This window comes from Esox lucius, chromosome 17 (genome assembly GCF_011004845.1).
Source record: "Esox lucius isolate fEsoLuc1 chromosome 17, fEsoLuc1.pri, whole genome shotgun sequence".
Taxonomy (NCBI): domain Eukaryota; kingdom Metazoa; phylum Chordata; class Actinopteri; order Esociformes; family Esocidae; genus Esox; species Esox lucius.
In genome coordinates, this window is record NC_047585.1 from 11,930,625 (window position 1) to 11,953,588 (window position 22,964).

At 39.9% G+C, this 22,964-nt stretch overlaps 1 protein-coding gene across 1 annotated transcript; it reads right to left on the reverse strand.

Moving 5' to 3' along the window:
• Positions 1-11,607: 11,607 nt before the first annotated feature.
• Positions 11,608-22,182, reverse strand: LOC105023682 (protein Wnt-2b-A). The gene is made up of 5 exons (XM_010893073.3): positions 21,135-22,182; positions 17,808-18,028; positions 16,083-16,360; positions 15,460-15,724; positions 11,608-13,297 (listed from the first exon to the last, which is right to left on the reverse strand). Exons 1-5 carry the CDS (start codon positions 21,290-21,292, stop codon positions 13,068-13,070), a joined length of 1,152 nt encoding a protein of 383 aa, XP_010891375.1. The 5' UTR covers positions 21,293-22,182; the 3' UTR covers positions 11,608-13,067.
• Positions 22,183-22,964: the final 782 nt, after the last annotated feature.

A 22,964-nucleotide genomic window follows, 5' to 3' on the forward strand; every position in this document is an offset into this window, starting at 1 on the left:
AGATAACTAGACCATTTAGACAATTATGTACTAAAACACTACGTACATTTGAATTTAGCTCATCTACCACCTCACTACTGTAAGATGTCACAGTATACTAGTTGAACTACAGTGGGGAGAACAAGTATTTGATACACTGCAGATTGTGCAGGTTTTCCCATTTACAAAGCATGTAGAAATCTGTAATTTTTATCATAGGTACTCTTCAACTGTGAGTGACGGAATCTAAAACAAAAATACAGAAAATCACATTGTATGATTTTTAAGTAATTCATTTGCATTTTATTGCATGACATAAGTATTTGATACATCAGAAAAGCAGAACTTAATATTTGGTACAGAAACCTTTGTTTGCAATTACAGAGATTATACGTTTCCTGTAGTTCTTGACCAGGTTTGCACACACTACAGCAGGGATTTTGGCCCACTCCTCCATACAGACCTTCTCCAGATCCTTCAGGTTTCGGGGCTGTCGCTGGGCAATACGGACTTTCAGCTCCCTCCAAAGATTTTCTTTTGGGTTCAGGTCTGGAGACTGGCTAGGCCACTCCAGGACCTTGAGATGCTTCTTACGGAGCCACTCCTTAGTTGCCCTGGCTGTGTGTTTTGGGTCGTTGTCATGCTGGATGACCCAGCCACGACCCATCTTCAATGCTTTTACTGAGGGAAGGAGGTTGTTGGCCAAGATCTCGCGATACATGGCCCCATCCATCCTCCCCTCAATACGGGGCAGTCATCCTGTCCCCTTTACAGAAAAGCATCCCCAAAGAATGATGTTTCCACCTCCATGCTTCACAGTTGGGATGGTTTTCTTGGGGTTGTACTCATCCTTCTTCCTCCAAACACAGCGAGTGGAGTTTAGACCAAAAAGCTCTATTTTTGTCTCATCAGACCACATGACCTTCTCCCATTCCTCCTCTGGATCATCCAGATGGTCATTGGCAAACTTCAGACGGGCCTGGACATGCGCTGGCTTGAGCAGCGGGACCTTGCGTGCGTTGCAGGATTTTAATCCATGATGGCGTAGTGTGTTACTAATGGTTTTCTTTGATACTGTGGTCCCAGCTCTCTTCAGGTCATTGACCAGGTGCTGTTGTGTAGTTCTGGGCTGATCCCTCACCTTCCTCATGATCATTGATGCCCCACAAGGTGAGATTTTGCATGGAGCCACAGACCAAGGGAGATTGACCGTCATCTTGAACTTATTCCATTTTCTAATAATTGCACCAACAGTTGTTGCCTTCTCACCAAGCTGCTTGCCTATTGTCCTGTAGCCCATCCCAGCCTTGTGCAGGTCTACAATTATCCCTGATGACTTCACACAGCTCTCTGGTCTTGTGGAGAGGTTGGAGTCTGTTTGATTGAGTGTGTGGACAGGTGTCTTTTATACAGGTAACGAGTTCAAACAGGTGCAGTTAATACAGGTAATGAGTGGATAACAGGAGGGCTTCTTAAAGAAAAAACTAACAGGTCTGTGAGAGACGGAATTCTTACTGGTTGGTAGCTGATCAAATACTTCATGTCATGCAATAAAATGATAATTAATTATTTAAAAACCATACAATGTGATTTTCTGGATTTTAGATTCCTCTCTCACAGTTGAAGTGTACCTATGATAAAAATTACAGACCTCTACATGCTTTGTAAGTAGGGAAACCTGCAAAATTGGCAGTGTATCAAATACTTGTTCGCCCCACTGTATGTGCAATGCACTACTACCCAGTGCTGAGGCTAAAACTAATCTGATCCCAGATATGTAAATGCTTCAGCCAATTTTTCTGACTTTTCTTGCAGAGGTAAAACAGCAATAGTGTGAGGTGTTGTTACATTGGGATCTGGGACCAGGGTGAATGGCTGGGAGAATGAGGTCTTGTTAGTCAGGCCTAAGCACAGTGCTCATTATAACCACACTGAAAAAGACTCTGTAGTAAGATCTTGTAGTTCAGGTCAGGTTGGGTCAGTGTGATGGTGTGAAAATGGTTTGTCCTATCACTAGGGATTTTGAATCACATGATAAACTTGACTTGATAAAAAGAGAAAACACTTGCATCTATGACTTGTGCCTTAACTTGGACTTGAGCTGTATGACTCGAGAAAGTTGTTTAGATTTCCCTAGATTTCCCAAGCATCTTCTCTCACGTCAGTCTGCTTGCACAGGCCCGTGCTCACAGACCTTGGGTCCCATCTTATTAATAACTATCAATGTTAATTTCATATACAGTTGTTGTTAATGTAAAAAAAGGGCCGTTGTTTGGCTGGCAATTTTTCTTTTAAACTACATTCAAATGCGGTAAAGTTTATACTTAATTCATTAACTGGATTTTTTTTTGCTGTGATGTTTCCAAATCATTAGGTATAGAACAAATGGTAATTAGCCCCTGTCTAACTTCAGTCACATGAACACGTTAAACTTTCATCAATATCTGTGTCTGTGACCATGGCAACAGTGACGTCGATGCAACTTGGGAATAACAGTTTATTATTCTGTTTTAATAGGGGTTTGCCAAGATGGCGGCGAGGTAGGAGGTGTCGTCGGGAAAGTTTTAGGTTGGATGATATTACAACCAAAATAGTGTACATATTGTATACGAATGAACAAATACATGAGATTGAAGCGAATTTATGGGCAGAAGAAAACATTAACAAGCTCCAGCTGCTACCATGTCAGTGCCTGCGCTTGAGTCAAGGATGGATGTTCCAAATGCATGTTACCTTGGAAGCTACCTTTTCATCAGAGAACAAAAACGAATTGAAGATGGAAGAGACACCGAACAAATGGTTTGACTCTCAACCCAAACTTTGCGATGTCCTTGCTACTCCTCTTCCTGACAACCCCAGTAAGCCAAGTGTGAAAATTCTAAGCGCGAGCACAATGAGCGTTATGACACGTCCGCTGAAATTTTGGCGGCTATTCGCGAGTTTCGCGATGAGATGTCCCAAAAAAATTCAACAATTGACAAGACAACCGCCGTTACTGCTAAGCAGATTGTAAGTTTGTCTTCGACCGTACATCAGCTTGTTACTGAGGTGACTACTCACAAGAAAACGTTGAAAGTCGTGTCTGCTGAGATCCAGGATCTTAAAAAGGTCAGCACAACTTTGAAAGAAGAGGTTGGAGATTGCAAGCGGTACAGTTGGAGGTGGACGCTGAAGCTGCATGGGGTGCAGGAAAAAGATAGAGAGGACACCCGACGTGTTGCACTCAATATCCTTGGCAAGGTGGTACCTGGCATCAGTGAGAGGGTGGAGGATGCAGTGGATATCGCCCATCGTCTCGGCCCGCGAAGAAATGATGGTACACACAGATCCATTATTACCCTAATTGCTCTTCATCGTTACCGGGATGCTGTCTGGTAAGCTGCCAGAGGTTGTAAGTTCCTCCGCGACAACAAGCTGCGTCTCACTGAGGCCTTATCCCCAGAGCACAGGGTGGCAAGAGAAAAACTTTGGCCCTTAGTCAAGAAACCCGAGATGAAGGGAAAAAGGCTTATTTCCGTGGATCGTTTGCTCTGATTGACGGGAAGAGATTTGATTTCGCCAATGTGAAGTAGTATGCACTGCATTCTTACATTCTTTCCGGGTTGAGGTGAAATTCAGCTATTGTATTTTAGCTGGTTACGCTGGTAAATTAATGCCTCATATTTACTCAAAGACTGATTTATTAATGTTTCAATCTTCAACATTTCTAAACGTGACTTGTTAAGTCTTGTTTTGATTTTCGGTAGCACTGATTAATATCTTCGCACAATTTGCCAGTTCATTTGGCTTTTTTTCTTTTTTTTTTTCTTTCCATAAATAATTTTTATTTTTGTATTTTTGGAGGAGAGTCATGTTTAAGAAGTGATTATCTAGGTTCAAGATGAGTCATTTTGTTTGTTCTATGACCTCAGTGGGTTGTATATCATTCCTTCCTTTAAAGTAAAGTTTCGGTACATTTTCTTCAGGCGTTGCTCAATTTTTTCTTTTTGTTGTTATTGTTGTTATGGATTTCAAGTTTAGTTCATTCTCTGTTATGTCCTTAAATGTTAGAGGTATGCGGGATGTGGTAAAGAGGAAAGCTATTTTTTTATTTTGTAAAAGATGCGAAACTGATTAAATTTTTCTTCAGGAAACACACTTGTGTGAGTCAGATGTAAAATTCTGGAAGAATCAATGGGGAAATGTAATCTATTGTAGCCATGGTTCTAATCACTCAGTTGGGGTTTCAATACTTTCGCACAAATTTAAGGGGCAAATTCTGGAGGTAATAACTTCAAGTGAAGGTAGATGGATTATTATGACGTTAAAGCAATTTATATGGCTGTAACTCCCTCTCTGCTAACAACATTTTATTTTCTCAAATTACTTGTAAATTCACAGAATTGCTGAGTAAATACCCGGGCTCCTTTCTAATTTTAGGCAGTGATTTTAATGAATGTTTAGATAACACACTGGACATATTTCCTCCTAGAAGCAATGAGGGTCTCAATATTAATTATAATTCTAATAATATTTTGTCAATATGTTCTCTCTCCCTCACAGATCCTTGGCCTGACACACAGGACTTCACTTGGTCAAATGGTAAAATGTCTTTGAAATCTAGAATTGATTTATTTTTAGTTTCATCATCAGCCCTGCAATTTGTTAAAAGTGTATCTCATTCATTCGTGGTTATTGGAAATTAAATAACTTTCTTTTAAATGATAATATCTTCAATGATAATATAATTTTTTTTATTAACTGTATGTTCTCTGATAAAATTCATGAGTACAGAGCCAATTGGGAATTTTTTAAATACAGAGCTAGACAAATAGCTATAAAAAGAAGTAAAGATTTAAAAACATCCAAAAATGTAAAATGAACTGAACAAATGGAAAGAATAAATTCCTTATCGATAGGTAATTTATCTCAGGAAGAGGAGTTAGAATTAAGGCAATTACATCTACAAATTAATCAAACATATCTAGATATTGCCAAAGGTGCCTTTGTTAGGTCCAGGGCTAAATGGCTGGAAGAAGGAGAGGTGAATTCTAGTTATCTTTTCGGTTTAGAGAAGAGGAACTGCAAATTAAATTCTCTGACTGTTCTTAATAATAATGGTGTCAACTGTATATATCCTAATTTGATATCTAATTTTGTCACAGCCTTCTATAAAAACATTTACACATTTGTGTTTGATAAACAGAATTGCGATAATTTTATAAAGAAAGTGCAAGCTCATGTTCCAGTTATTGATCCTGACTTTAAAGCCTTATGTGACTCTGATTTGACTATTGAAGAAATTCGGATAGCACTTCACTCAGTGAAGAGAGGAAAATCTCCAGGGAGTGATGGATTAACTGTTGAGTTTTATATTCATTTTTGGGAGTTAATCAAACATCTGTTGCTTTGTATGTACAAATAATGTATTGATTTAAAAGAAATGACGGCATCAGTGAAACAAGGCATTATCTCCCTTGTTCCCAAACCGGACAAGGACACTCTTTTAATAGATAATTGGCGTCCAATTACACTCCTGACTATTGATTATAACATTTTAGCCTTGGTTTTTGCTAATATACTAAAGGTAAAACTTAATCAGTTGATTGCAGAGACACAATCAGTTTTTTTTAAAGATAGGCATATCTGTAACAATATAAGACTTATTTTAGATCTTTTGGACTATACAGATTTTATACATTCTAAAGCTGTAATTCTTTTCTTAGATTTTTATAAAGCTTTTGACACCCTTGAGCATTAATTTCTTTTGCAGACTCTCAAGTTATTTGGTTTTGGTGACTTTTTTGTTAATATTACTGAAATGTTTTATAAAGATATTAGCAGCTCTGTCTTAATTAGCTTTAACACTTCTAAGAGATTTTTCATTACCCGCAGTGCCAGACAGGGCTGTCCAATTTCCCCCTTTTTGTTTATTTTAGTTAAAGAACTTTTATCAATAAGTATTATCCATGAAAAAAGCTTGGAAGGTATATCCATCTTTGATAGAGAAATTAAAATCTCCCAGTTGGCTGATGACACGACTCTCTTTTTGAAAGATAAGAGTCAATTAGCAAAGGCTATAAATGTAATTGAGCAGTTTTCATGTGCTTCTGGGTTGAAACTGAATATGTCCAAGTGTGAGATAATGACGCTCTATAAAAGGGATGATTCTTCAATCGATGGTATCTCTGTAAAAGAGACTGTAAGGTATCTTGTTATTTATTTAACAAAAGTTCGACAACAGCTACATTTTTCTGTACGGGTAAAAAAAAACAAAAAAATCTTTAATCTTTGGCTCCAAAAAGACCTTTCCCTTTATGGTTGGGTTCTTTTGTCCAAAGCAGAAGGATTATCTCGTTTTGTATATCCTTCGTTTTCTCTTTTTGTCAATGACTCTACTGCTAAAGGAATTAACAAACATTTTCTAGACTTCATATAGAAGAACAAACCTCACAAGCTAAAAAAAACAGTTCTTTCAAATTGTCGAAAAAAAGGTGGACTTGAAGTGTTAGATTTTAGTGATACAGTGAACACCTTTCGGATAAATTGGATCAAAAAGTGCTTAACAAATCCTAATTCTATATGGTTTTTTACCCCGAATCATATATTTACCAAAATTGGTGGCCTCCCCTTTATATTGAAGTGTAATTACTTGCCGGACAGATTGCCAGTTGCACATTCTAAATTTCATCAGCAGGCCCTTCTTGCTTGAAAGTTATGCTACACCCACAATTTTTCACCTCATAAAACCTTTCTATGGAACAACTCTAATATAAGAATTAGGAATAAATCTGTTTTTCTCTCTTCTTGGTTTAACAGAAATATAATTGGAATTCTCTCAATTTTTGATAAATCTGGTAATTTTTTATCTTATGAAGAATTTATGTCTGTTCATAATTTCCCTTTACCATTTAAAGAATATAATGCAGTGCTTAAAGCAATTCCTTCTGGAATAGGTTAAATCTTCATATTGGCAAGCACCTTGATTCTTCCAAATCCTTTCAATTAAAGGATATAATCTGTTACTATAAAGAAGATAAAGTTAGCACTTCAATTAACTACATTGTACATTTTTGTATTTGGTTTTTTATTCACAAGTAAAAATGATCTAAATCGCAGCCTACTTTTCCTCATTTCTTAATTGAAATTGATGCATGTCTGAAGTCTCTAAGGTTAATTAAAAACAAGAAAAGTGACAGATTCCTGAAATATTATGACAATATTTTTTGTAATACCACTGATGCATAATGTTTCCTCTGTGTATGTCTTTTATTTTATTATTTTTTATTATATTTTATTATATTGGTATTATATATGTGAAGCTTTACATATACTTGATATAATTTAATTCCTGTAGATGTTATATTTGTTCTGTTCTTTATATATCCTTGTTATCTAATGCATATTCAATAAAAAAAAAAAATTCTGTTTAAATGTACACATTTAGCCTAGTTTATACAATTCTTAAAATTCCACAGGTTGCATTGGGAAAGCAGTGCACAGAAAGGCTATGATTTTCACTTTATATAATGGTGTGATTCATGGCTAATCGGGTGTCAGAATTCAATGTCTAGATAAAGCCCCGCCTGCACGCCAGTAGAGGCTTGAGAAAACAGGACTCGAACGAAGGTGGGAAGAAATTGTAATCGTAAGAAGAAGCGAACCTGGAAAAAATGTGTTTGAACTAAGATCGGACGCAAAAATCCATGCTTGAATCAATTTTTTCATACGATTGAATTTAGTTTTTTCATATTATTAAATATTTCAGTTAAGTTTTTCTTTTCTTACAGTTCATACATTTAAGCTAAACTTGGCTTCCAAATTCAGCGGCCAACGTTAGGTCGTCAAGTCGGACGTGATTGAGAACTAACGGCTCCGAAAATCATTAGATTTGGTTTCCCGGACTATGTTGTTGGTGGGAGGAAAAGGGCAGCAGTATACACATCATGCACAACTAAAATTACAAACATGATGCAAGCCACAGCATCTAACTTTGTAACACACCTGAAATCACACAAAGACAGTTAAGAATGAGATGACTGTTGTTGCTGTGCCTAGCTAGCTAACAAATGTGAGGTAATGACAGAATGAAAATACTCCAGCTAGCTAGCAAAGCAATCTGACGTTAGCAAAATGGGGATATGGGGAAATCTAAATACATATAAACAATTGTCAGCATATAAATATATAAACCTGATTCCAAAAAAGTTGGGACACTGCACAAATTATGAGTAAAAAAGGAATGGAATAATTTACAAATCTCATAAACTTATATTTAATTCACAATAGAATATAGATAACATATCGAACGTTGAAAGTGAGACATTTTGTAATGTCATGCCAAATATTGGCTCATTTAGGATTTCATGAGAGCTACACATTCCAAAAAAGTTGGGACAGGTAGCAATAAGAGGCCGGAAGAGTTAAATGTACAGATAAGGAACAGCTGGAGGACCAATTTGCAACTTATTATGTCAATTGGCAACATGATTGGGTATAAAAATAGCCTCTCAGAGAAGCAGTGTCTCTCAGAAGTCAAGATGGGCAGAGGATCACCAATTCCCCCAATGCTGCGGCGAAAAATAGTGGAGCAATATCAGAAAGGATTTTCTCAGAGAAAAACTGCAAAGAGTTTAAAGTTATCATCATCTACAGTGCATAATATCATCCAAAGATTCAGAGAAATGTGGAACAAGGCCGGAAAACCATACTGGATGCCCAACATGGAAATCAGGAATACTCAGGAATACTTCCAGAAAACATTGTCAGTGAACACAATCCACCGTGTCATTCGCCGTTGCCGGCTAAAACTCTACAGGTCAAAAAAGAAGCCGTATCTAAACAGGATCCAGAAGTGCAGGCGTTTTCTCTGGGCCAAGGATAATTTAAAATGGACTGTGGCAAAGTGGAAAAGTGTTCTGTGGTCAGACGAATCAAAATTTGAAGTTCATTTTGAAAAACTGGGACGCCATGTCATCCGGACTAAAGAGGACAAGGACAACCCAAGTTGTTATCAGCGCTCAGTTCAGAAGCCTGCATCTCTGATGGTATGGGGTTGCATGAGTGCGTGTGGCATGGTCAGCCTACACATCTGGAAAGGCACCATCAATGCTGACAGTTATATCCAAGTTCTAGAACAACATATGCTACCATCTAGACGTCACTTTCAGGGAAGACCTTGCATTACAAGAATGGGACAACATTCCTATTCATAAACTTGAGCAACTTGTCTCCTCAGTCCCCAGACGTTTGCGAGTCTGTTATAAAAAGAAGAGGGGATGCCACACAGTGGTAAACATGGCCTTGTCCCAACTTTTTTGAGATGTGTTGATGCCATGAAATTTAAAATCAACTTATTTTTCCTTTAAAGTGATACATTTTCTCAGTTTAAACATTTGATATGTCATCTATGTTGTATTCTGAATAAAATATTGAAATTTGAATCTTCCACATCATTGCATTCTGTTTTTATTCACAATTGTACAGTGTCCCAACTTTTTTGGAATCAGGTTTGTATAAAAACGACCTACTGAATAATAGTATATTCCTTTAAGCTCATTCAAGAATTCAACAACTAAAAAAGATTTGATCATTGATGTCATATAACACAATTTCTTAACCATTGACCTGAAACCCAAATTTAGGGACGTGTGACTTGAATTGATTTGTGACTTGACTCGAGACTTGAAGGTTAAGACTTGCTTAGGACCTGCAAAATCTTGACTTGGTCCCATGTCTGCCTGTCACTGAGCAGACGCTATCGTGGTACCTAACCATCCTTCCTGTTCATCTGCGGCAGGCAGCGGCAGACAAAAAATATTGGCGAGAGATGCATTCTTGACAGTTGACTCACTCGATACATTTTTTTTTACGTGTTAATCCTCCACCGCCAGCCCTGTAATCTCACCCGGACAGCGAGCGCGTTAATAGACCGTGAACATCGTCTGGGAGGCTTGCCATGTACGTCCCTGAAGGTCACGTATATATTACACTAAACTCCCCTATAAATCTGCCCCAGGGATCTCTTGCTGGCACTGACCCTTGGGTGTACTGCATTGCTTCTCTGTGGTGGGCATGCGGTCAGACAGACAGGTAAGTAGCCTACTAAGCACAGCCCACCAACCCGCTGTTTAGCAGCCACCCAGGCAGCAGAGAAGAGGGACCAGGAGAGCGGGAAGTGTAGTGATTATGAGCATGGAATTTATAGTGCCAATTAGATTAGGGATGAGCCAGTATTACCGGATAACCAAAAACATAATGAAGGAGTTAACCATTGACCACACGTGCCACTTTAAGCTACATATTTGCATTTGGGTTGTATGTGAAACGTGGTGCTGTTTTGTAACAAAGCTAGACCAATAAGCTATTTAGGATGAGAGGAAAAAGGACACATTCTCTCCCAGCAGCTAGTGCTGATGTAATTTGAAGACCAGTTTGTGTACCTACTAATCTTGATTATGGTCGATAGGGCGCTGTTCTGGGCCAAACGAAACAAGCGGATCTAGCGAACTGTTTCTCTTAAAGACATAAGTAATTTTTAACAGTTTTACACGTTCCCAGTCTCAAAAGCTGTCTGACAACTTTATAAAATCAAACATACAGCAGCTGTGTCACTAATTCTCAACAAAACAGATTTAGGAGTGCATATTAAACATTAACGATGTGTGATAAATAACTGTATAACAATTTTTCAGTCATACTGATGAATCCTATTTTGCCTTTGAACACATTTTTGGATTTAGGAAGTTTATCCACTATAATCCACTTTATTCAAAGGTCAGAAAATGACATATTATCTAACTACATGCCGATCTCTCTGTCTCTCTGTCTCTCTGTCTCTCTGTCTCTCTGTCTCTCTCTCTCTCTCTCTCTCTCTCTCTCTCTCTCTATATATATATATATATATATATATATATATATATATATATATATAGCTCTGGAACAAATTAAGAGACCACTGCACCTTTTTCTTTCCTTTCCAAAAAAGTTGAAAAGGAAGGTTTTGCGTGAGGAACAGAAGGGTTAAAATTAAGAGACCACTGCAAATTGAACGCTTCTGTTCCTCACACAAAACTTTCCTTTTCAACTTTTTTGGAAAGGAAAGAAAAAGGTGCAGTGGTCTCTTAATTTGTTCCAGAGCTGTATATATATAATATAAAAATCACAATGATAGGAGCAGCATGCAGGAAATGACAAGCTGGTTATTTTAGAAGACTGATGTGAACTATATCAGATTTGGCAGGACACTTCCCCAAGGACAAAATTGCACTTAAAAAAGATTTAGAGACCAATAAACCCTTAAAAAAATATATATATATATTAATGAGTAGTAGGTTACAATAATGCTTTGTGCGAATTAAACCGTCTGCATAATTTCCCATGGTTTTCAAACCTATGAAATAGAGAAATAGATCCAACATTTGGCATTGGTAAAGTGTACTGTTGTAATTGGAAAACCTTAACCAGAGATTTGGCTAGGGCTGAGTCTGGAACTGACATTATAGACGGAAATTTCAATTCATCATAATGTAATGAATTACTCAAGAACAGTGACTACAACACATTCAGTAAATATCATCTCATCAATCTCAATGACTTCATTCTGTCACATGGCCCAGTGGTATGAGGATAGAAGAGATCTGACATGAATGACAGAAGGATCAACAAGGTTTAATATAGAACAAGTGTGGTATTTTAGGCTCCGCCTCAAGGTGACAATTACACTTCAACTAACACTGCAGTAAAACTTGGCCAATGACTCTTTACTGCTTGGAAAGAACCTTGCCTTACACTATATCAGTTACCATTTACATGAGAAACATTGAAATCCTTTAACATAAACGGACACAATTAATCTTACCAATCGTTTTAGACATGTTGTTATGAATATCACATGGGTTTTCACTGCTTTCGTTTAATGTTGGGTTGCATGTCTTTATTTGGTCTCCACTGGCCATATTCCACCTACTAGGGCTTTGTGCATTTATAAATGTTGACTTGAATGTTCAGATCTGGTTCTCAGCTTCTCTAAGTCGTGCAACATATTTGCCTTGTTTCACAAAGTACTGTGTTTCTCACAGCCTACAATGCCACCCTGACCACTATAGTGTTGATGCAAAATAAAAGTGCACCGTGGTGAGAATGATAACTTGGGAGATATAGCAGCTAGCAGCTTCAGTAATTGGAAACCAGTGATAAATAATAAGCAAGAGATGACAGCTACCGTCCATCATACCGTTTACATTTAGGAACATGTATAATAATAGATTGATAGCACATACTTTAAGGCTTCTTGTCACACTAAAAAGAGGGGGACATAAGAACCACCTCAGTCGATGGCAAAGTTGTTTCACTCAGCTCACATAATAGAAACATTTGCTGAAATTCATTTGTTTCTACTCAATGTTTAGCTACGTTAATGTTCATAGTGCAGCTCTCTGGTGTGTGGTAACAGCTCCTTGTTAGAGTTGAATCAACTTCCTCTTCTACATATATTCCACTGCGTTTTAACTAGTAGGGATTTCTGAAAGTTCACATTCCTAACTATTGAAGTCCTTCTGTCCATATTCAGCATCTCAAGCAGTGTTTGATTTCCGTTCATTAGTGTGTTTCCAATAAAACACGAAGCAAAGCGGTCACAGGTTTAGAAAACGTACATAGTCCTAAAGAAATAAGGGCAACAACAAATACTCAACCCAACAATCCCAAATGAATCTCTGTTGGGCTTCTAGTATGATGTCCTGGTCTGCATTTCAACTATAGACACTGAGTAAATTACTGTTTCTTCAGCACCTTGGAAGAAGCCTGCGATAGTGTTCCCCCAAAGTAACAAGAACAAACGAAAACATAAATAGCAACTACCCGCTCTTCCAGTCCAACCACCATCTTTAAAGGCCTTCATACAGGGCTGCACCATGTAGCAACGCACCATCCCGTATCCCCCCAAAAAAGTTTGGATACGGGCCCCTTTGGAAATGTTCTTTAAATGTCTCTTAGAAGGGGCTGTCAAATAAGAACCACTTCAGAGGTAATGAGTCAGTTGGGTGACTAAATATCCCACAATGCAGTTGGCCTACTGCAATGTCCTTTTGAAAGGCCGGTCCTCAGGGTCAAGCTGGGTGCAACCAGTCGGGTCGCTTGTGGGGCTTGCAGGTGTGAACGTCCACCGTGTCCTCGCAGTCCTTGCACTCCACGGCACAACACCACTTGAACTTGCACTCACACTTGGTGACACGCTTGACGCGCATCGTGTCGTAGCCCCGTCCGCAACACATGACCTCGCAGCCGTCCGTGCCCCTGGAAGACCTGTTACAGGCTCTCCCCGCCGTACCCAGTGAGCCTGTTGAGAGAGCACAAGAAGCCCCCCGTCATGGTTAAAGTCCAGGCCGTGAGTGAAGCATCGTGAGAATGAGTGTGAGTGAAGGTATTCTCCCTTGAGCATTTGGGAGTGCTTCTTGAGTGACCACAGAAGGATTTGAAAAAGTGAACCTGGTGGTTGAATTCCTACACGATAAGTGAAAAACAGAGCTTGTCTAAAATCAGTCCTACTGCTCTTTGAAGTAGCGTAGCTTTTCTACATCAACCTGGTCTCAGAAGGATGACGTAGACAATTTTTTACGTACATTTTAGGCAGAGGATTTCGTAAGATACATTACGTGCAGTAAAATAATGTTAGAGTCAGAATGGAGAAAAAAAGAAGTAACCATGGTTCCAACCGGCGACCTTCCACATCCTAGACAGGCGCGCTACCCACTGCTCCAGTGAGGAACCGGTAACCAGTCTTTTCTTTGTAATCCTAACCGTAGCCCAGTGCTGTGATACCTAACCGACCCAAAATCGTCTTTCATAGTGTTCGCAAATATCATGCGTTCCTATGTTATTTTACGTTTTAATAGCGCTCGTAACATTTGATACGTTGTAATAGCGTTCGTAAGATATGTTACGTTTTAATAATTTCGTAATGTATCATAAGTTTTGGTGGCGCATTCTAATGTAACCTAACGTAACGTCATATATCATACGAAATCGGGTGCCATGGATTTTCGTAAAATAGTCTTGGTAGGTTCCTGAGACCAGGTTGCCTACATAGCTGTGTAACTATAGGGCTAACAGAGATGATAATGACACCAGTAACAAACAGGACATCACATAGGGCAATATGCAGAGCCTTTTAGCTGTCATCCTGCACAATGCACACTCTGCTGAAGTGATAGGGCATGAGGGGCATGAAAGACAGAGATTACCAAGGCAGAGAAAACACAGTTGGAATTAGAGAGTTTAAATTAAAGGTCAAATAATTAAACTCTAAGCCACACAGGTATGCAGGCCATTGGCAGTTGAATCTGGGATGATCATAGTTGAATCTGTCTGGTTCCACGAAACAAAGGTATTTTGTTTCCCTTTTCTTTCGGTACAAATTGTGCACCTAAGTTGCATTTTAACAAGCTGTCATTGTATAAATGTAGACCACATGGAGGGGCAATATGTAAGATTTTTATTCTACTACTAGCATAAAAACAAGCAAAGATGACTAGTAGATATCTGCAGTTAATGTTTGAAGTTAATGTTTCAAATAATATCTTTCTACAAAATTAATCACAGTGAGTGATATATTCACCATTTAAACATTCTCGCTGGTATGTCTGTCAGTTTGCAATGACTTCTAATCTTCTCATGCTCGCTTTAGGCACTCACAGTACTAGCCTTCCCACCCCAAACCACTCTGGACAAGCTAGTACTACACCGGTCTCGTTCAGTAAGGGAAGACAAGAAGTTGTGTTATTGTTTAGGGGCAGGAAGGGGCACAGAACAGAAGTGCCCCTTTAATAAATCTGATTATTTATATTAAAGGCTATCTAAAGTGCCCCTAATTGCGAATCTTGCCAGGTCAACCTTGCAAGATTTACAACTAAAGATTCATCAAACTTTGAAAGCCTGTCTATAAGTAAAAATTTATGAAAATGCACATCTGCTTTTACACTTTGATTTGACTGCTTTTGTTCAATGTTCAATGGCAATTAAGAAAGAGTTATTTTTTTATAATAGGAAATAAGCTTAAATAACTTAAATAAGATAGAAGTAAATTAATCACTTATAACATGACATTATTATATACTTTAGAATTAACTATGTTAAGGCAACAACTTATTATAAGATCCTTCAAGTGTCTAGACAGCCATAATTATTTTGTTACATAATTTATTTAATGTAATTACTGATCCATCTACATCTGCCCTTATTGTAAACGAAGTCCTTTTTTTTGGGTGATCCAATTTACTCAGAACTGCTAGGTTATTGATGGCGATATTTCCCCAAATGTTTGGCAAAGAGAAGTTCAATAATGTCAAATATATTTTATAAACTATGACTAAATGGCATGTCACGTGAATCATATACTGACATTTTTGCATACTAGCTCTCTTATAATACATGATAATTTTCAAGGGGTGTTTTTACTATCAGGCCATGTGTTGAGTAAACCCTCCAAGGTCCTAGACCCACCTGCTGCTCGGTCCATAAGGCAGTAGTCCGGGGAGTTTTCTACATACACCAGCTCATTCTTGGTGGTTCCCTGGAAGTCCTTGTCAGCCACCATGAACCCTGTTCCATCCTGGTTCATGGTCACCTCAATAGCCGTGTTGTACTTCTTCCGGAGATAGTCCCCGGTCCTCCGGAAGTCCGACATAGCCAGCCAGCAGGTTCTGAGGGCGCAGGAGCCACTGACGCCATGACACTTGCACTCCAGTTTCATGAAGCGCTTTACTGCCTGAAATCATGACGGTTGGACAATATCGTTAGAGGTTGAGACGAAACATTACCTGTGACCAACCTAGTAATAAGTTATAAATGGGCTTGAATTTCGACTAGCAATGGGTTTGTTCTGTTTTAGTAACAAGGTTATTGCTCTGTAGTTATATTTACATTTTACATTTAAGTAATTTGGCAGATGCAAATTACAGTAGTGAGTACATACATTTTCATACTCTTTTGAAGTAACAACATCATATCATGATGGTAGTTCCTCTGGAAGGCCTAGTTTCCTGTGTGTATCAAGAGCCCAGCTCATATTTCAGATACAATTTCAAAAAGGCGCAACATCCCAAAGCCCCAAGGTCATCACTAACCATTCTCCCACAGCGGTTGTTGTGTAGATTCATCAGTGCCCGAGCATCCTTCACCATCCTCTCTCTGGCATCGACGAAGGTCTTGGCAAAGTTGATGCCGTAGTGGATGTTGTCGCTGCAGCCTCCCCAGTCAAAGTCGCCCCTGTCGTCGCTAGCTCGACCCCGCTTCTGGGCATCGCAGCTGCAGATCTTGAGCTCCCCCTGGCTGCATGCCCTGGTAATTGCATAAACCACGCCCGCCGAGGATATGGCGTACACGAACGCTGCCTCCCGGCTACCTTGGGTGACAAAATGGGGGACATCATGTGTAAGAACATCTCTTTGCTACACAGCCTCTTTTAGGTCAGGAAATAATTTGTCAATGTGCTGCTCTCCCTACCCTTTACTCCCTAGTACCACACATTCCGGTCCATTAGTGTCCTTTATAACAGATTTGATTGAAAGAATTGTGAGTAAAAATCTCATTACCCTATCAATCACCAATTTTAATAGCGGATAAAATTGCAGACAGTTCCCATGGCCCAGAGTAGAATATCTCGGCTTAAGGCCAATTCACAGCAGAAATAGATTGCCTGATAAGGATGAAGTGAGGCTGGAGGTTGTTTTATTCAGTCATTCACTCTATATCAGCTATGTTTGATTTGTCGTAGTAATCATGTTTTACCCGTGTCGTAACACTCAAGTTATGCGTTAATGACACACTAGTTTAAGGCTGATTTCATACCACAAACACAAAGACAAGCCCTACTGAAAGCTTGTCCCTAGACATTGCACAGAAACAAACATGCCTGTGTTTGATTAGATTTTGTTTGCCGCACAGCCTACAGTATCTCAATTCAAACAGCTTCTTAGGTCCATGGAATTTGGAACCGACATTGTTTGCACGCATGAAAGGAATATAAGGCACAAACCGATCAGACAGAAACACAGGCAAGGTTGTCTCTTTCCCATCATCATGGATGGCGGGTGGGTTGAACAAAGAACCGTGACTGTTAGCGTTGCACTTAATACGCTGCCTCGCCTATCACCCTTTAAGTTGCACAGATGGCAGCTTTCTCAGTCACTAGGTGTGTTTTCATTTGAGTGGGGAGCAGACTCAGTGTTATTTGCTCTGCCTTTCCCACCCACCTCTGGTTCTCATTCCTCCTCACGCAATGAACCAGAACACAGGCGATATGTCAAGGAGTAGGGCTTTGTCTGCCTGCCAGAAACATCTACCCAAATATTTACATCTCCTATTACTGTTTAGACGTCAGCCGGGTGGATCTTTCTATCTGCTACTTGTCTGCATCGAATCTCCACTTTCTCCAACTCTTCTCATTCCTGTAGAATGTGGAAGGAGATACGTTCCCTTTCACACATTCTCCTGGGGACCGTACCACAGGCGAAGACAGTGACTAAGTTCCCCTTGTTACCGTTTCGGAACGGAAAAAGAAGCGGAAGAGCCCTGTTTTTTGGAGTGCTGAGCTGAGACACTGTATTAAGATCACACATTAAAACAGTAAGGATGGGACATCTGGAAGTCTAAAGGGCAGTAAGAGCTTCCTGGTGATGTTCTGTAAATCGTACTTCCAAGACTTGAGTAATTGAATCCTGAACAATTTATCACGCGCACACCCCTATGCACGTACGCACGCGGGAACGCACACACCTGCACACTGACGTATACATGATCACACACGTGCGCACACACATGCAGAGAGGAACACCCACACACGGACTTACTGCGCAGCATAACCCTGCCAAAGACAGTGTGATCTCGATCCAGAGTGCTGCAGTTCCAGCGATGATGGCGGAACTGGTGCTGGCACTCGCGGATCCACTCCTTGGCACCCTCCCCAATAGACTGCATGAGGTCCGGGTGGCGCTGGCACAGCTGGCGCTGCTTGTTCACCAGACCTGGGATGTTGTCACAGATCACTCGTGCACCCAGAGCTCCAATGTACCTGCAGATCCAATAGACAGGTGTGCTGTCAGCTGTGAAACTGCCACAGACCATCGAGGGACTGAAAACATGTTAACTAGGTAGGTTGTTTTTCAAATGCAAGTTGAAGCCAGTGAAGTCAGGAATTCTTATACTGAACTGGCATCATAATGCCACATAGTAAATGGATACCATTCATGGCAGATCCAAAGATAAATATTATGAATGGGGAGACTTTCAGCAATAGGGTCAACATGGTTGACATGAGACTAGAAAAGAAACGCCAAGTGTAGTTCAGCAGCCACGACCTGGCTCCCTATAAGCTAACTTCTAAGGGGGCTCATCCAACTCTCCCTCTCCCTGTGACCGCCGGACATCATTACAGGCGGACTTAATCGCGGCCATGTTACGTGTCGCTCCACCGACAGAGAGAGAATGGTGTTTTCCACTCCCGTTATGGTGGCCCCTGTCCCGTTACCCCCCAACTATCTGGTTTTTTTCCCCACGGCCTGATCCTGGCCATAAGGAAGAGCAGAGACACACTGTGTTTATTCTCGATGGAGAGAACCGTGCGCTTGGCCAAAAAGACCCTGACTGTCTCCATGCCTCATACCTAGTTTGGAGAGAGATGACAATCAGTCCAGAACACCAGAAAACACGCCACCGCCACTGCTGCTTATCTGACTGATCGCGAGCGTGATGGCAATAACCCCTGGGCGATATAAATCACGATTAGAGAAATATTTAGACCATTGGACCGAGCCTCCCTGTCTCCCCACTCTTCCTCACTTCAGTGTTTTAATGACATGTCCTTGTTTTTAATAATAATACTTTGTGAGACAGAGAAGCTGTTTCAACAATACCACAGGATCTTCACGGTATCCATTCATGAAATGAATCACCGTTGACAACCTTTAATCGTATTTTAATAATGAGGTGTTATCGTGACTTAGACGGGAACCTTTTAACTACAAGACAGCACAAAAGTCTACACTTTCCCACTTGGATCAAATGTGATGGCATTTACCATGTTTTGTGCAGTGATATTGGACTGATGTGGCATAAGGATTGGGTTTTCTGCGGGGGTGGTATGCGCTTTCTTTCTTCATTCTGGGTTCTTACCCTCAAGAGAAATCATCAAGAAACACTTTTTCTACACACCACCGCCTGCACCTGCCACTTCCAATATGCAAGATTGATAGTGGAAAGTCCCCGAGTCCATTCATCTTCATGAACACCAGACAGTGTACTGCTGTTGGTTGATCTAACTTGTAGACTATTGATGTTAGAAAACTCCACACACACACACACACACACACACACTCCCACCCACACACACACCCACATTCCCCCTGTGGCTTTTGGAATTGGAGTCTAGTTGGCAATCTTTTCACAAGTACCAGCCAAGTATGGATTGGTCTGATACTGAGATGTGGGGCTAGTCTACAGTATGGATTGGTCTGATGCTGAGATGTGGGGCTAGTCTACAGTATGGATAGGTCTGATGCTGAGATGTGGGGCTAGTTTACAGTATGGATAGGTCTGATACTGAGATGTGGGGCTAGTCTACAGTATGGATTGGTCTGATGCTGAGATGTGGGGCTAGTCTACAGTATGGATTGGTCTGATGCTGAGATGTGGGGCTAGTCTACAGTATGGATAGGTCTGATGCTGAGATGTGGGGCTAGTCTACAGTATGGATAGGTCTGATGCTGAGATGTGGGGCTAGTCTACAGTATGGATTGGTCTGATGCTGAGATGTGGGGCTAGTCTACAGTATGGATTGGTCTGATGCTGAGATGTGGGGCTAGTCTACAGTATGGATAGGTCTGATACTGAGATGAGGAGCTAGTCTACAGTATGGATAGGTCTGATACTGAGATGTGGGGCTAGTCTACAGTATGGATAGGTCTGATGCTGAGATGTGGGGCTAGTTTACAGTATGGCTAGGTCTGATACTGAGATGAGGAGCTAGTCTACAGTATGGATAGGTCTGATGCTGAGATGTGGGGCTAGTTTACAGTATGGCTAGGTCTGATACTGAGATGAGGAGCTAGTCTACAGTATGGATAGGTCTGATGCTGAGATGTGGGGCTAGTCTACAATATGGATAGGTCTGATACTGAGATGAGGAGCTAGTCTACAGTATGGATAGGTCTGATGCTGAGATGTGGGGCTAGTCTACAGTATGGATAGGTCTGATGCTGAGATGTGGGGCTAGTCTACAGTATGGATAGGTCTGATGCTGAGATGTGGGGCTAGTCTACAGTATGGATAGTTCTGATGCTGAGATGTGGGGCTAGTCTACAGTATGGATAGGTCTGATGCTGAGATGTGGGGCTAGTCTACAGTATGGATAGGTCTGATGCTGAGATGTGGGGCTAGTCTACAGTATGGATTGGTCTGATACTGAGATGAGGAGCAAGTCTACAGTATGGATAGGTCTGATGCTGAGATGTGGGGCTAGTCTACATTATGGAAAGGTCTGTTGCTGAGATGTGGGGCTAGTCTACAGGGCGTATTAAGCTATTCATATGTTGAATTGGTTAGCATTAAAATATTTTACATTGAAAGTCATTTCTCCATCTCTTGAATCCCTGGTAAAATTCAAATAAGGGTGGTATAAACTTAAACATGAACTCAGGCTGAAGTGAAAAGCAAGAATGCTAAAGAATGTAAGAATCTTTCAAAAGGAAAAAAATATGTATTATATATTATTATTAATAAAAAATATAGCAGGCGTAAATATATTCACTAAAACCGTAAATAAAATTCTAATGTTTTACGTTTGCTGCATATGTTTTTATAGATTTGATTATCTTAATTTCCTTAAATGTATTCCAGTTATACGTTTATATTTAATCCGTACATAGTAGCCTAAGTATTATTCATTACAGCCGTTAGACTAGGTGTTCGACATAATAGGCCCACATGTTGCTTTGTAGGACTTGGACAATCTTATAATCAGCTTATTAAAACATTACTACTCATCCGAAACCACTGGAAGATTTAATGTTAATAACAATATCAGTGACAGGTTTTTCGGAGTTAAATTGCAGTTTTTATTCTGGATGGATCTGATATGATTATTTCAGCAGCATCAAGTGTACATCAAAGAAACCACTTACCACCAGGAAGAATCCACTCTAGGTGTGAAGATGAGAAGCAGCAGAATAAAGGTAAAGTATATCCTTGAGGTTGAGTTGGAGGGATGTCGGGATAATGTCCCATTTCTAGACCCCGTCCTGGTCCTGGAACATCGTCGGGGTTTAAAAAAACAAAACATTTCTATTTTTTTTTACAGAAGGAATACGATATATAAAGAAGAATAACAGTCCTCGGCGATGGTTTGCTGTTCATCATTGGAGGAAAACCCGTCTATCTGAAGTGGCGAACTCTATCCACACTTTCTTAAAAACGTATTATGATGTACTGTCATTTCAATGATGCCATGAATTTCTTTCCACCCGTGTTTATTTCGTGTTTATTCGAGTCATTGCTTATCGAAAGTCGGTGTAGAAATGAACATCGAATGAACAACCTTCTGAAAAAAAACTATTCGAAATGTCCAACCAGATGTTCTGTTGCAAACGGTAACTCTCGCTGTTGCGTATTCTTTTTGTCGACCATTAGCTATTAGTTTCACCGGCCACGAAAATAGCAGGTGAAGCTGAAAGACGTTGCCAACCCAAACACAGCTATTCCAGACGGTGAAAAATGATGACAGTGAAACCGTTGGTGTCTAGAAGGTAAAGTCAGTCACTCATCTGTTCGAAGATGAGACAGCTATACGCCGCACTTCGCTCAGTCTGGACTGAAGATGCGCCGCAGAAAGAAAAAAACACAGCACCGTAGCTTACGTCAGCTGTCAATGCTCCCCCTTTTGTTAGACATTCACAAACACCGGTATGTGTACGGTGTTTGTGGCGAGGAACTTCCGTATATTTAGATGTCGGCAAATAAAAGGTATCAGGCTTACTTACAGCCGTTTAAATATTGGTCATCCCATGCTGGAAGTAGACTACTTTGACACCCTTACTGTCTGAAGACAGCGTCTCGATGCAAACGAACATTTACCAATACTTTCCATTCCAATAAGTTTCTAATGGTAAGTAAGCTATGAAAATAATTGAATTAAGTAACAGTCTTTTGACTTGCATAGGCCAGAACTGATCAAGCGTGAAATGATAGTGGCCTTTTCTTCACGGTCACTGAACCAATAATACATTTTTTTTTGGGTCAATGCTAATTAAAACTGAAATTAGTTTAGCAATTTATGAATGACAGTGGTGATGTTATAGCTTTATGTTGTTTTGTGTCCTTTTCACCCAACTGCTGTACATTTCCTTTGTCTACTATACTACACATCCCAATAAATCAAACAATTTAATGTGCATTTTACAAATACTTGGCAATCTAAGAAACAGCTAAGAAGTGTAATATGTTCCACCATGCTTGGAGATGATGGGGAGGGACAACCAAAAAGACCTTAAATGCAAAATATAGTGTTGTGTTAAGTCCACCCCAAAAATAGAAATAAAAATACTATGAGGACCACACCGTTTGGACCACACAATCATTAGTTTATTTTAGGAGATGTGATTGCACATTGAAACTGTGTTTAGGCCTATCAGATGTATCTCTGAAATGACTGGACCAATTAAACAGAAATGACTAAATAAACAACATTATTGACATAATTCTACAGCAGGGAGTGAGTGCTCATGCAAGAAGGGTGGCCTTGAGCTTTCCAATTACATGGACAACAACTTCCATGAATCACATCTCCTGATGTTTTCAGGATGACGTCAACTTGTCTTATCTATATGTTATGTTTTGTACATAGTGTTGTAAGCCATGATGTGGGAGTTAAAAAGGTATGCCTGGAGTTTCATTGTGTCAGCACAGCAAGCGCTGGAGAAAGTTTTGCTTGGGGCACCTTGAACTATGAGAGGTCA

Coding starts and splice junctions, on each gene's coding strand:
- LOC105023682 (XM_010893073.3), bottom strand. CDS start 21,292: ATGTTTTGTTTTTTTAAACCCCGACGATGTTCCAGGACCAGGACGGGG. Junction 15,725..16,082: donor ACAACCGCTGTGGGAGAATG/GTTAGTGATGAC, acceptor TCATGATTTCAG/GCAGTAAAGCGCTTCATGAA. Junction 13,298..15,459: donor CCTTATGGACCGAGCAGCAG/GTGGGTCTAGGA, acceptor CTCTCTCAACAG/GCTCACTGGGTACGGCGGGG.